Below are 15,645 nucleotides of genomic sequence, written 5' to 3'. Positions count from 1 at the left end.
TCTGCACTTGTGCGATTTGCTCAAGGTGCTAGTTTTTCCTTGGGGGGTGGGAAATCAATCACTAGGGAACATTTTGAGCAATCGTATTGGCCAAGCGGATATGCTCTCAAACACGGATTTCTGTGAACAGCAGGCTGAGAGAAAGAGTTCAGGTTTTCTTTAAATCATGTATTTGTGCACTTTGTGGATTGACTGGGATTTAGGACTTGAAATATTTAAAATTTTTTAATATTAACTACATTTTTCCCCCCTTTGTGGGTTAGGAGGGAATAGTGTGCCAATGTTGTTCAATAACTTGTGAATGATTTAGTTAATAGTCCATTATCTTGATTCATCTGGATCACATGGTAGGAATTTCACCTTCTGCTATTGTCAAAACTTGATGATTAACTTGGTTTTTTTAAGTGTTGAAGGCTAGTGAGGAATAAAGGGTGTGTATGGGAGGAGGTGCATTACTGCATGTCAGCTGTTTGTTTACTAAATGATTTTATTCATCTGTGTTTAGTAATACAGCTTGATTTGATTTATTAAAAAGAACGTATCAAAAGTGGAATACTTTAAAATAGTACCTTAGATTGGAGCTATATTAAATTTAAAAAAAAAAAAGCAAATTTCTGGGTGGCAGTTACTAGCATTAAAGAATTAACCTGATTATCTTTAACATCAGGCAGTTGGTGGACTCTAAGTCATGAATCTTTTTTCTTCCTTCTCTTAGCCGCCACGCACAGCTCATCCTGTTGTGAGGTTCTCCTGTGTAGATTGTGAGCCAATGGTAATAGACAAGCTTCCTTTTGACAAATATGAACTTGAACCTTCGCCCTTAACGCAGTACATCTTGGAACGAAAGTCTCCCCATGCCTGCTGGCAGGTATTTGCCTTTATTTGATTATTATAAAGTCAATAGGAATCCCTAGGCAGTGCTACGTTAATCTGTGTAAACCTGCAAGAAGGCAAGAGGTATGTCTGTTACACTGTTCTGCTAAGTTGAGTTGAGGAGATATGTAAAGATGCCAATTGCCTTTCAATTCTGACTAGATTTTTCAAGCCTTTGAAGAGGTGATGCCACTACAGGCGTCATCCATTCATTTAGTTCTGTTTTGAAGTCATAGCATTTCAGTGGCAAATGTGTCCCCCAGGTTCCACACTCAGATGAAATGCAACTTGTCCTTTGCGTGTTGGAAAAGAAAGAGATTATTGATTTCTATTAGAACTCTTAGATGTTATTTAAGTGACACAAATTCTAATGTTCTGTGTGGTAAGTAGTGGTTTTAACTTCTCCCGTCCAATTCATACCTCATGCTTAATGCACTGGATTGGTCCTGTGGAGGCTTTGTCACAGGCTTCTTCTGCATGGCCTGTGGCGAGTCCCTTAGACCCAGTCTACATTTAGGGCTTGTCTACACTTACAGTGCTGCAGTGGCGCAACTACATGGGTGACTGGACCATCACCGGTCCCTGAGATGCCTGACACAGTTCAGGAAGGCAGCAAAGCCAGTCCCTGGTATAAAAAGTTGAGAGATACTGGTGTACACCAGGTCTTAGAATTTAGGACGATATAGCTCTGGTGCACCTTGAGTATTGTAGCTATGCCGACTTCACCTTCAGTGTTTGATGCAGCTAGATCCACGGATGAATGCCTTTTGTTGACCTAGCTACTGTTGTGCAGGGAAAACCTGTGTGTGAGCGTAGGCGGCATCTATGCTACAGGGTTATTCTGGCATAGCTGCGGTGCTGTAGCTATGCCACTATAGTCCCTGTAGTGTAGACAAGTCCTTAATTTATGTGTGCTTTAGTTCCCTCTCTGTAAATGGGATTCTCCTCCCTCACAGGGATCTGTTGTGAAGATGAATTCATTTAATATACGTGAGGTACTGTGGTAATTTGGGACCATTTCATTACCTAGAAAGAATTTGGAAACCACATGGAAGTGCAGAGAGATGTTAAAATCCCTAACTTACAAATAAATGGTAAAAGTAATTTTGAAATGTAACCAACAGTAAAATAAATCACAGTGTTGCTTAGAAAAAAACTGAGGGAATGCAGTCAATCCAGTGAATTCCAAATAATGGCTTTAAAGCATGCTTGGCTATCTCATCTGCCCCTCAGTTCCCCTGACAAATTTTGTGAATGAATCTCTCTAGTTTATTTAAACTGCTTTTCTTTTCCAAGTTGTGTGAAAGATCCACTCAGACGAGGGAAAATGACTAATTACAGTGGGAACTATTTGACAAACTATACTCCAAGTGCTGTCGAATGCACAAAAGTTAAAAAACCTGGAAAAATAGTGGATTTTTTTTTTTTCATTTACAACAACCTTAAGTGTTTCTTGTAACATCAGTAGACAAATCTGCAGAAAAAAGTGATTTTTGTTGACTGTGTCCCTGTAAGAGTAAATAGTACATTCTAAATGGGACTTTCTTGTACTTCTGTATATTGCCACTAATAGAGAGTGTCTGTTTCTCAAACTTAGTACTCCACGTCATGGTTACAACCTCTAGAATATTGGCATCCTCCAAATTTAAGAGAAATTCGTATCTTAATAATCAGTCTTCTGAGGATTAATGCTCTGATTAACTCTCATGTTTACAATTGGCAATATCTCCTTAGTTTGAGAGTTTGTGTCAATGTATTGAAGAATGAAAAATCAGGCTTTTTATCAATTGTGCATGTGTTTTAGGGAGATAACTTTATAAATCAAATTATTAGAAAAATCTACCTGCAACAGAGATCAGGTATAGCCTGTTAAATGGTGTCAAGCAATGGAGCGTCCATTACTTCCCTTGAGTAATTAAATATATTGTCGACAAATCACTGGAAAATATGCTCTGGAGAGCAATCCCACCCTGCCGGGATAGACTAAATGACTAAGTATCTTTGCATCTCTAATGTATGTAATTTACAAGTCTAAGTGCATGTCCAGTTGTATGTACACAGGTAAAATCAAACTCGGCAATTTTCTAGCGTTTTCCCCTTCTCCTCTTTAAAAAGAGTCAAAAATCAGATTGCACTTATTCTGATAAATGTGCAACTTTTTAGAATGTTTTGTTTTAAATATAACAGTGTTCTTATGTTCTTTATCAGGTATTTGTGAGTAACAGTGGAAAATACAGTGAACTTGGCCATCCATTTGGGTATTTAAAAGCAAGCACTACTTTAACCTGTGTAAACCTCTTTGTGATGCCTTACAACTATCCTGCTTTACTTCCTCTGCTAGGTAGGTAATACAGTACATCGGACAGTTTAACAGCATAAAAATAAGGTTGGCTAATGTGCTGCCTAAATTTATTGGTTAAAATAATGGAGATCAGAGAGTATAGAATGTTGCAAACTCTTAAATATAATTTGGGAGGAGAGGATTTTCATACCCCCTCTCCCTTTTTTTTTCTCTCCAGCAGAGGAGGAGAGCTACCTGCTTCCAGTGCATGTTTGATGCTGTTCACCTCCTAGACACGTAGCCTCTTCCTTAACCTGGAGTAAGCTTCAACCTCCATTCTTTTCCCTCATGTAGGCTGTGGTATCTCCATTTTTTTTGCAGTTGCTCTTGTGGCATCCTACTTTTGGCTGGAAGGTCAGATGCAGGACTTTTTAGGGGTGTTAGGGAGAGAGAAGTCAACTACTGCAATTTAGAGTAGCAACCAGCAAGCAGGTCTAGAGCAACGAAGCAGCCAGCATTTCCCCTCGAGGACGAAATGTTTCATTTTCATGATGAGCTTGCTTTCCACAGGCGAGATGATATGAGAGAAGTGGTGCATGAATAGGTCCTGTAATAGCTATAGTGTAAAGACTTTGGTTCCCATGGCAAAATGCTAATGGCAGAGGGAATTGCTTCCTAGGTGCTATTGTTTCTTTCATTTATAGAGCCAGTGTGTTTTAAAAATTATACAAAATAACAGTGAAGATTTAGGATAAGAAATATTGAACTTTAAAACATTATTTCTCGTATTATATGGAACAGTCACATACATTATTCTGGCAAGAAAAAGGTGCAAGAATGTTTGTTTATATTCCTAATACACCTTATCACCTCATCATAATCCACCAGCAAATCAGCACTTCTCTTAGTTGAAAACATTAACTCATGGCTTGTATGTCAGCCTGATATTGATTCCAACACCTAGGACTTGCAGTTCAGTCTAAAAACGCTCGCTTTCTGAGAGCTGGTTGCTACCAAATCAGATGAACTGCCACTTCTATTGCAGATCTGCTAGTCCAGCTGAGGCCATCAGTGGATACAAATAAACTTGGTGTAGTCATTTTGATCTGCCACTTCTTCCCCCACCCTATTTTGAGAGGTGAAAAGTCTTCCCGTTATGTGTGGGAAACAGGAATGTGCGAGAGGCGCCTCTGCAACATGTGCAGTGCTCTTCTGCTGCTCACTACCTCAAGCACGTGGTGTACCTTATCTGTAAAATTTAAACTGCATGGTGCTGTTTAAACGACAGGGTGGGGCTTTTCAAATGCATGAGTCGTAAACAGGATGTTTACCACGGAGGTACAGTGATGGCATATCCAGTGTATGTATCTTGAGCTGTTTTGAACACTTCCATCCATGGAATGGGAGGCTTGGTGAAATTGGGTTCCGTGACCATTCTGCATGAACCTAAAACGAAGCCTTTTTTGCTGAATTTATATCCTCAGATCAATGGGAGAAATTGCCAAATACTTACCAACTGACAGTACACTCGTAAATCTTTCCAAAGACACTTGTAAAGATACTTGACATCTTTGATATGTGGGGTTTTTGTAGTTAAAAAAACAGCAAGAAGACTGGTTTGATTGCATAAACCAGTCTTTCCTTTTTCTGATCAGCAGGGTTTTGATGTTCTACAGGGGAGAAGGAAGAGTAACTTGCTCTAGTCACCCACGACTTCTCTTGCTCTAAGAGCTATTTTAATGTTTTCTGTGTCCACCATTCTGTTGGAAGAGCTCTGCATCTGGGGAATGAGACAAACATTGATGCTCAGGGTGGAATGCAGATAAATTTTCCCCCTTCCCTTTTTTCCACGATTGCGGGGAGGGGAGAAAATTGTACCGTACAAGAAGATAACCACCCTATCTAATTTATTGGCCCCCTGGTCTGTCAAGAAGTTTTCAAGAACTTGTGTGTTTTAAGTGTTGTTAGTTGCTTACAAGACTATTCTTTCTTGCATTCGTTTATTCCCACTGTTCCATTGGTGGGTAAGGGAAGGTTTTAATTTGACATCCTGGAACACAGCAGACAGGCCTGAAAACGAGGCAGAGCAAGTATGGCATGAGGAAGCCTGTGAATACCAGTGTTAAGAACGCTAAAGAAAATGGAAGATTTTGCCAAGTTGGTGAAGTGAATTGCTGGGACCAATGACTAGAAGATGTAAAATCATACCACAGTTAGAGACTTGACAGCTTATCTTTTTTTGCTTCTCAGGAGCCAAAATGTGGATTCTATATCTGGTCCCCAGCTTAAAGAGTGTGCATGCTTCAGTTGCACCTGATGATAGGCAATATATAGGGGCTTATTCGTGGCAAGGGATGTTTGTCTCAATTTTAAGACATGGACTCAGGAATCTGAAGCTTTGCAGGGAACCAGTGGGTGCAACTGAAAGGTGTGGCCATTTATGGGAGAGTGGAGCCAAACAGTCCAGTGTGATGGTCTGATCTGGGCAAGTTAATAGTATTGGTGTCTGGCTGACAAAACTCTGGTCTGTGGTTCAGAAAAGGAAACCCTGGCTTTTACAAAGCCAAAGAGTGACCATGTGGGATGTACTAGTGCATCTGGCACATGCATACTCTACCTCCTCCTTGTACTGAATGCCAGAGAATCATAGTGTTCTAACTTGGCAGGCTGTCCAATCTGAGCACCAGAAGAACACCAGAATAGCAAGCACAATCCTCGTCTGTTGCTTCTCTAAGTTTCACCTGACAATAAAATAAAAAAATCTGCCTCTGAAGGTATTTCTGCTCCTGAATAGGTCTCTGCTGTACCATGATATTACATGTATTGGGCCCGGGGATGGAATTGTCATGTTTTCTGATACATCAGAACTTTAATCCTATGACTGACCTATGCTTAGCAACTGTTTCTCTTGGTAATTTCTTACACCAGTTTCCAGATGTCTTCTCCTAACAAAGAAACACCATCTCTTAAATGGAATCATTAACGCCATTGCACTTACAGATCTCGTCCCATGTCTGCAGAAGAGCAGGCTAATTGAAAAGCCAAAGCCATAAAGCATAAATGAAGCCAGGGATTTAAAATTGGAACACAGCAAAGATCAAGGATATTGATGAAATCTAGGCTGCTATCTTGGCTGAGCAATTTAAACAACTCTCTTTCCTGACTGATCCTAGTCACTGAGGCACTAATGTGGAGGGCTAGCTTTGATGAGAGAACAGGGTCATGGATATTCTTCTGAAGAGTCATTGGAGGTAATGGGGAAATAGCAGATAATAAGAAAATTTGCCAGAAGGAAATCAATTCAACCCCCACGTTTGTGCTTACACGCACTCGAAACTGAGTGGTTTAGAAAATGTAGGTTTTCTGTGGAGAGCCTGTGACTTGGACCAGCTCAGATGATGCTCCCACAGACTTTTTGAGAAATTTCAAGAGGTGATTTTATATTTGAAAATCCAAAACTTGCCCTTTTCTCCCCCTGCAAGCTAAATGAACTGTTCTTGCATAGTATCACAGTCAGATACTGCTTTTACACTAATGGGAATAGGGAGCACCTCTATGATGGATTATTCCATACTTATATAACAGTGCCCTTGACTGGACTGTCTGTGGGGATGAGCATGCCATGATCTTTGGATGTAAAATCATGAGCCTCTACTGCATAAACTAAAGGACTATGTCCATTAGCTCGAAGGCAGTAAAAGGCGCATAATTGTCTATACATAGATTAGTCGCTAGAGGGGAACAAAGTCACGCTTTCACAGGTGTAATTGAACAGAATGTAACAGACTAATAATGGATGCAGTGTTTTTCCTTTTTACATTAATTAATCTGTTAAAACATTTTTATATTAACTTCAGATTATGCAAACTTGTTATCGGAACAAACTTGCTGTCACACAGGCTGCCCAGATAATTGGGATCCTACTGTATAATTAAAACTGTGTTGACTTTTTTTGCCACGTTCTTGAGTTAAAAGTAAACCAGCTTCCTGATCTGTTACTAACACAGAATTTTAAAATTTTCTAATTTGCTATTCACCATTTGCTGGGTTGGGTGTTTTGTTTTTTAAACCTTGTCTAAAGCTGGTAAAGAAAACAGACTGGTCAGTTTCATCTATGTTTGCAGTCAGTCCCTAGTCACACTTGGGTCTCTCGAATTATTATAGTATTAGCTTGCAAACATGTGAACCCATCCTAAGGTTCTAAGCCCCTCTTGTAAAATATTCAGTGCTCTCAGATCCCACTGACTCAGAAAACAGAGGGTATTCAGCATTCTGCAGGTTCTGGCCCACTGTCTGCAGGAGAATAGCTGAAGACAAATGTGACATATCTTTAAAACAAATATGATGAATAGGGTTGGCTTAAAATCTTTTTGTTGATAATAAATCTTAAATTGTGACCCTTAAGTGCTTGACAGTATCCTTTTATGAAAGGAATGGTATAACTAAATTGATGTGAAGTTTCTTTACATAGAGACTGGCATACTGCCCTGACCGAGCACCATGGCAGAGTACGTTTCAGAGGCTTACAAGCTGTAACTACTGGCTTGAAATATGAGCTTGTAGAAATTCAGATAATTTCACACCAGCAAAATTGTCATGAATTTTTAGAGGAACAGCCGTGTTAGTCTGTATTCGCAAAAAGAAAAGGAGTACTTGTGGCACCTTAGAGACTAACCAATTTATTTGAGCATGAGCTTTCGTGAGCTACAGCTCACTTCATCAGATGTTTTCCGTGGAAACTGCAGCAGACTTTATATACACACAGAAATCATGAAACAATACCTCCTCCCACCCCACTGTCCTGCTGGTAATAGCTTATCTAAAGTGATCAACAGGTGGGCCATTTCCAGCACAAATCCAGGTTTTCTCACCCTCCACCCCCCCACACAAATTCACTCTCCTGCTGGTGCTAGCCCATCCAAAGTGACAACTCTTTACATAATCAAGTCGGGCTATTTCCTGCATAGATCAAGGTTTTCTCACATCCCCCCCACCCCCATACACACACAAACTCACTCTCCTGCTGGTAATAGCTCATCTAAACTGACCATTCTCCAGGTTTAAATCCAAGTTAAACCAGAACATCTGGGGGGGGGGGGGTAGGAAAAAACAAGAGGAAACAGGCTACCTTGCATAATGACTTAGCCACTCCCAGTCTCTATTTAAGCCTAAATTAATAGTATCCAATTTGCAAATGAATTCCAATTCAGCAGTTTCTCGCTGGAGTCTGGATTTGAAGTTTTTTTGTTTTAAGATAGCGACCTTCATGTCTGTGATTGCGTGACCAGAGAGATTGAAGTGTTCTCCGACTGGTTTATGAATGTTATAATTCTTGACATCTGATTTGTGTCCATTTATTCTTTTACGTAGAGACTGTCCAGTTTGACCAATGTACATGGCAGAGGGGCATTGCTGGCACATGATGGCATAGATCACATTGGTGGATGTGCAGGTGAACGAGCCTCTGATAGTGTGGCTGATGTTATTAGGCCCTGTGATGGTGTCCCCTGAATAGATATGTGGGCACAATTGGCAACGGGCTTTGTTGCAAGGATAAGTTCCTGGGTTAGTGGTTCTGTTGTGTGGTATGTGGTTGTTGGTGAGTATTTGCTTCAGGTTGCGGGGCTGTCTGTAGGCAAGGACTGGCCTGTCTCCCAAGACTTGTGAGAGTGTTGGGTCATCCTTTAGGATAGGTTGTAGATCCTTAATAATGCGTTGGAGGGGTTTTAGTTGGGGGCTGAAGGTGACGGCTAGTGGCGTTCTGTTATTTTCTTTGTTAGGCCTGTCCTGTAGTAGGTAACTTCTGGGAACTCTTCTGGCTCTATCAATCTGTTTCTTTACTTCTGCAGGTGGGTATTGTAGTTGTAAGAAAGCTTGACAGAGATCTTGTAGGTGTTTGTCTCTGTCTGAGGGGTTGGAGCAAATGCGGTTGTATCGCAGAGCTTGGCTGTAGACGATGGATCGTGTGGTGTGGTCAGGGTGAAAGCTGGAGGCATGCAGGTAGGAATAGCGGTCAGTAGGTTTACGGTATAGGGTGGTGTTTATGTGGCCATTGTTTATTAGCACTGTAGTGTCCAGGAAGTGGATCTCTTGTGTGGACTGGACCAGGCTGAGGTTGGTGGTGGGATGGAAATTGTTGAAATCATGGTGGAATTCCTCAAGGGCTTCTTTTCCATGGGTCCAGATGATGAAGATGTCATCAATATAGCGCAAGTAGAGTAGGGGCTTTAGGGGACGAGAGCTGAGGAAGCGTTGTTCTAAATCAGCCATAAAAATGTTGGCATACTGTGGGGCCATGCGGGTACCCATAGCAGTGCCGCTGATCTGAAGGTATACATTGTCCCCAAATGTGAAATAGTTATGGGTAAGGACAAAGTCACAAAGTTCAGCCACCAGGTTAGCCGTGACATTATCGGGGATAGTGTTCTTGACGGCTTGTAGTCCATCTTTGTGTGGAATGTTGGTGTAGAGGGCTTCTACATCCATAGTAGCCAGGATGGTGTTATTAGCAGCCCAGAGCTTACTTCTCCCCTTATCACAATTATGAACAAACTAATTATATTGGAACTCTTCTTGCCTTAAATTGGTCTAAGATAAAGGCCAAAACAATTAATTTAACTCAGATGTTGGAACTTTCTCTTGTAACTGATTTACCCTGCCCTGTCCTTCCTTGAAATCTAAGGGGAAGGGAGGAATAGAGACCAACTCTTATGTCCTGCCTGAAACTTGTAGCCATTTTCTTTCTCATTTGGAGGGTAGGAATTGTTACACTGGCTGTCCACTCTGCACTGTTGTTGGCAACCCTGTCTGCGAGGCCCTGAGTGTAAACAGAATGAAGGTTCTGCAGCTACTCTTAAATGTCTGTGTCAAAGCTCTGTTTACATTTCACACAATCTTGTTGAAACAGCATTTTGCAACTCTGGTATCCAAACATCAAAATTCTCAGATTGCAAACATGCGCTAGTATGGGTACCCATAACTAGTTGAGCCAATGCATATTGTAAATATTAATCATACTATTTATGAACGGTTACACCATTAAGCTACATGTACTTTATATTCTAAAATAGCCTCCTTTATAGAAAGGAACTAAACCAGTAATAAAATATATCATTGGCTTATTGTGGCCGATGTTTCACACTACAACTTTGATGTCACAACACTGAATGCTGCTTCAGTTTTTTTGTCTCTTCATTAATTTAGCTGTGTGTGTGCATATGCAATAAAATATATAGTGACATCTGTACTGCAGACAGCAACTCCTGAAACAATCTCTTGTTTTCATAACTTGCATACCACCAGGACATTGAGTTCATATAAAAGAACGGTATGGTTAAGTTTATTTGAAACATCAGAATATCACTATGAAATAATTAAGTACATATAAACATTAACAGGCTTCTTTGCAATATAACAAAAAAGGATTGTTTTGTATTTGTAATAAATCAGATATCCAAGCATAAGAAGTTCTCACAGATCTAATTAGATAATACTGCCAATTATTAAATGTGTTCAGATTAAAAGGGAGCTTTAACGCCTTGGAAACACTCGCTCCATTTGCTTCAGGCCAGAAAATAGAGTAACTAAAGCAGCTGTAGTGGGGTATTTTTTTGTTTGATACAGAATTCATTTAGATTGGAAAATACCTGTAGTTAAGATGGGCTTGAGTGTGAGAAGATAGAAAATGTTGAAACATCTGTTCCATTTATGTAGAGCACTGAGCAAGTAAAATCTGCCTCTTCAGATAGATCTTCCTGAAAGTTCAGTAAGGAGAAAACGCTTTCCCTGCCATGTCTTTTCTTCTTACAACCTTCTCCTGTACATGTCCCTGTAGCCCTGCCCAACCTCCTACTGGATGTCCGTTCCCCATCTCCTCCAAACTCTCTAGCTTCCTTTCTGCCAGTGTTCTGCAGCCCTGCTGAGCAGAGATTATGAAATCACACATTGATAAAGTGGAAGGACAGGAAATGATAATGCAGTATATGGACTAATCCAGAACAGCACAAGAATTTTGAACTCTACGTACCCTTCAATAGCAAATGTTTGGAGATAGCGATTACAAATTATAACCTGTCCAGCAGTACAGCAAATAAATATGTCGTAGGGCTTGCTCCTGCTCTGATATGTAGCCACAATTCCATATCTTTCAGTTTATCACAAGTCAAGATTGAACTTTTAGTATAGATCAGATGCATGAAAGCTTCTTGAAATATGAGAAACAGCCATGGTTAATGTGGATTGGTTTGATCTGTTATGGGGAATCCTTACTTTTATTGAGGAATTCTGATAAAGAGCCTGAGGAAGATAAAACTGCTGTGATGCATATATTTTCTCCCTTCCTCCAGTTGATAGTTGTGTGCAGTATTTAAACAGTCCTGTTTAGTTTGCTTGTGAGATCATATCCACTGTAAGGTTGCTGTAATAATACCAGGCATGGTTTCCGGTGTCAAAACCATAGCTAGTATGGGGGATGCAAACCCTTTGAATCTAAGATTAAGGGCAATTGTTGTGGGGAAGCCCCCTGGAAAACTCCCCCAGGAAAACTGACTTATTGCAGTGTTGTTCAAAAAGTTAGTGTTGGGGCTGTGTAATCAAATCTTGTTTTCTCTGTTACAGATGACTTGTTTAAGGTTCACAAGCTTAAGCCAAATCTGAAGTGGCGACAGGCTTTTGACAGCTATTTAAAAACAATGCCTCCTTACTACTTATTGGTATGTATTTTTTCATATTTCATTTGTAGAAGTATTGGTGGCTGGTAACGGGACTCTTTGTCCCATTTTTCCTAAATTTTGAGCACTAACTATGAACCTTTAGTTAGTAAACCTTTTGTGTTTGCTTTGCGTGTGTGTAAAGGATAGTACTTTTTTTTTTTTTTTTAAATTCCCAAACTTGTTCTGTGCTACTAGCAACAGTAAACATTTTAAGATTAATTTTAAATCTCTATTGCAAAATTGTGCCAATCTGAAAATGTACTTTAGATTAAATTGCTTTGTCAAAAGTGAATATTAGACTACCTTTGTAGTTAAAGAGTGTGCAGATTACTGTTTACAGTTATTAATGTGTGTGAATTCCTAGTCCTCAAGAAAGTGATACCAACAGAACTGGCCCGACCAGACAGATGAGGGTGTACACAACATAAGCTTTTGTACGTAGCTTGGGCAATGCACCTCTATGTGGACTTGCATCATCCCGGCTATTCTAGTACTGAGCCTTTGAGTGAAAAGTGCCCGTGGTGCCATATTGCATGGTATGCTGGTAATGTGGCATAAAGCCTACTGGAAGCTAGCTAGACCACCGAACTCATCACACATGTTACTTGAATAGACTTGAATTCTAGTTTCGAAAAGCAAAAAGCTAGAGCACTAAACCAAGTGCCCTAGTTCCCTATACTTTATTTTTTAAAACTTTTTTTTTAAGATTTATTCTCTTAATGTTGTGTATTTTGTTTTCCTTATAGCCATTAAAGAAAGCCCTAAGGATGATGGGAGCTCCAAATCTGATATCAGATAATTTAGATTGTGGACTTAGTTACAGTGTTATCTCTTACCTTAAAAAACTCAGCCAACAGGTAGTATTGATAAAACCTTTGCAATTAGAAGTGCATTGATTATTATTTAGTTTGTGGTCAGATTATAAATCAGTTAATCTCTATGGGGTTTTCCGGTGTTGTATCATACTTTCTCTATAGCTATATGGATGAACCCCTGAACCGTTTTGGAGCCAGTCAGTGTGGCTTCTATATGTAGTAGAGTGGGATGGGAAGGAGAGGTTTTTGGTTTTTTTTCCAGCTACCTTTTAAAGCACCTGTTTGATTTCTGCTCTAAAGACTGTTGCCAACTAGACTTGGTATTTCTACTACTAATATTCACTCTGGCTAAAATAAGTTGCTTGTTCTTAGCCACTTTAAACTATGCCTCCATTGGAGACTGAGGCCGTAAGTGTCTATTCTGGATGTGCATTACTAAAATGTTTAAAGTTTGGCCATACGGAATAGCGCTCTTGTCTGAAAGTTAATATTAAAAGAAGAATTTTACAAGAGGCAGGATCATCTGGCTTCCCCCCCTTCCCCCTCCCCATTCAGCCCCATTCCCATCGTGTGTGTGAGTGAGAGAGAGAGAGAGAGAGACAGAACACTAAGCAAAGCAAATCTGTATCTTCAGTTCTTTCTTGAAAGTTCAGCACGGAGAAAACACTTTCCCTGTGATGTCTTGCTCCCCAGTCCCCTTCTCTGAGAGGCCCTTTATCTTCCCATTGTCCAATAGAGTGAGCTGTTACTCAGCATCTTTTGGTATTCTTCTAATAGTATCAGATTATTTAGCAATAGGTAATTTAAAAACCTATGGTCAGTGTTGGGGAAGTAATGCAGTTTTAAATATAACAAAAACCCCTCCACCTCAAAAAACGAACAGTTACAAGCAGGTTTCTCACATGTATTTACATCTAGCGAATGTTCAATCATCTGGTGAATTTTTTATGAGGGTTTATACAAATTCTTATTATGTACTTGGTGTATAGGATCAGAATGGCTTGAGGATATTATTGTAATGTTCACAGAAATCACAACAGATGACTCAGATAAAAATGTGCATTATATTGACATTGGAATAAAGGTAGCTAATGTCTGAGATGCTGTGTACTTGCTTTGTCCTTTAAAATTAGGGAAGAACTCTTAATGAATTATGATGGAATTATGATTTTTTTCAGTCTTCTTGTCCCTGTATAGTGAACTTTACTTAAAATAAGTTGTCAAGCAACCCCAAAAGTCTGAAACCATATAGTTTTTGAGGCAGGATAATTCTGCTATCTTAAATACTAGTATCACAATGTGTTCTGACTTCAACTCAGATTTTTCCCTTAAAGAAAAATGCCTCAGTTAATTCCTTCCTTTTTGTTGCTGCTGGACTTTCAGCAAAACTAGTAGTGTTTTGTAACCCCGCTACTCCCGTAGCACTAGCTAAAAGCAGAAATTTTCTGTGTTGGCATAGTGGGGCATGGTTGCCTAGAAACTGACTCTCTCTGGACATGTAATTCTCAATTCCTCGAGCAGTTGGGAGTCAAACTATAACTCTGTTGACCTCTTAAAGTAACTGAGAATTTTATACTTATTGATTTTCTCTAACACCATGTAATTCTGTTTTAGACAAAAATTGAGTCGGAGAGGATAATAGGTTCGGTGGGTAAGAAAGTGCCACAAGAGACTGGAATTAAAGTGAAAAATCACTCCAGTGGCCTCTCCCTGGTTCATAGCAGGGATTTTAAGCAGCTGCTACAGGGGATCACTGGTGACTCTCCATTGAGACTGGCTGAAATGAATGTTAAAGAATTTGCTGGCTTCCATATAGGACTCTTAAACAAGGTAAACATACTGTGGGTGTGCATGTCAATTGTCTCCTTGTGCTTGTCTCTCACATAAAGTAATTGCTCTTAAAAACTTCTGTTTATAGTAAAAGGAATTAAGAAGTTACTGATATCACAATTTAGGCATACATGTGGATAGAAAAATAGATAATGTTTTTCTGCAGATGCTTTGTGGGTCTGTTTTGAAAGTATAAATGAACAAAGACTAATCATCTTAAAGTGACAGTCTTTGCAGAAAGATACATCTGGTGGTTCCGGAGTTTTCATGGTGGTTAGTTCAGTGGAGCTGAGAGCGCTAGTGAGAGAGCTGAAATGTGTCCTGTAGAGATCGCTAAAGTGAGCAGCGTATGAGAGTACATTCTATCCATCTATGAAGAAGTCATACTTCATAATTTTTATACATAGTTAAAATCCTCCACTGTATGTTCTCTCTGTAGATGAAAATGGTTGGCTTAATTGAAATGTATATGCTTTGTTTAAAACTAGGATTTGAAGCCACAGGCATTCAGAAATGCTTATGATATTCCTCGTCGCAGTCTTTTAGATCAGCTAACTAGAATGAGAACCAACCTGCTGAAAACACACAAGCTTATCCTTGGACAGGATGAAGGTAAATAGTTACCTTTCTCTTGCTAACAGTGAACAACTGCACTGGGGTTATGCTGAAGTGAGTCGTTGTGCTCCAGACGTGTCTGTCTGTGCATGGTGTGCTGGGTCACTCGGATGCTGTTCAGAACACCTGTCTTCTTGCTGGGGAGTGGATTCAAAAGGGATACTTCGGCTTTTAACCTGGAGGAGAATTCAGTGCTTGCTTTAAATTTTAAACACAGGCTTCAGGGAGAGCTCTGTGGCAAAGAAGTGTGTTGTTTTTCTTTTGGTTTTTTTTTTTTTTGTGTGTCAGTGCCTGAGGCTGGGATGGGCATGCTATTTCCAATTTGCCTACCGCAGCCCTCCTTAAAGCTGGTGCTCAGGGCACGTCACAGTGGGGGCTGGAAAGGATGAGGTTGGGATAAAAGTTATTTGAATTATTTCTCTTCATCCCTTCTGTCCAAATCAAGTAATAAATGTAGCTCTCTGACAGCCATATCATTCCTAGTGCGCCATATCAATCATCAGCCCCGTAGTGCCCCATA

General features: G+C 39.9%; 1 protein-coding gene across 9 annotated transcripts in view; it reads left to right on the top strand.

The window, feature by feature from the left end:
- LOC140916749 (integrator complex subunit 6-like) overlaps positions 1 to 15,645 on the top strand; it is a 54,027-nt gene that overhangs the window by 30,099 nt on the left and 8,283 nt on the right. For 5 of the 9 annotated variants that reach the window (XM_073358475.1, XM_073358474.1, XM_073358478.1 and 2 more), the window contains 6 exons: positions 716 to 868; positions 3,082 to 3,214; positions 11,771 to 11,865; positions 12,612 to 12,722; positions 14,295 to 14,510; positions 14,999 to 15,122. In XM_073358475.1, the coding sequence (XP_073214576.1) occupies positions 716 to 868; positions 3,082 to 3,214; positions 11,771 to 11,865; positions 12,612 to 12,722; positions 14,295 to 14,510; positions 14,999 to 15,122 (832 nt within the window). Of the gene's footprint in view, positions 1 to 715; positions 869 to 3,081; positions 3,215 to 3,392; positions 3,474 to 11,770; positions 11,866 to 12,611; positions 12,723 to 14,294; positions 14,511 to 14,998; positions 15,123 to 15,645 lie in introns of those variants that run through there. The other 4 variants (XM_073358476.1, XM_073358481.1, XM_073358480.1 and 1 more) reach the window with 4 other exon arrangements.

The sequence above is a fragment of the Lepidochelys kempii genome, chromosome 9 (assembly GCF_965140285.1).
Source record: "Lepidochelys kempii isolate rLepKem1 chromosome 9, rLepKem1.hap1, whole genome shotgun sequence".
Classification (NCBI taxonomy): Eukaryota; Metazoa; Chordata; order Testudines; family Cheloniidae; genus Lepidochelys; species Lepidochelys kempii.
This window is presented reverse-complemented; position numbering and strand designations above follow the sequence as displayed.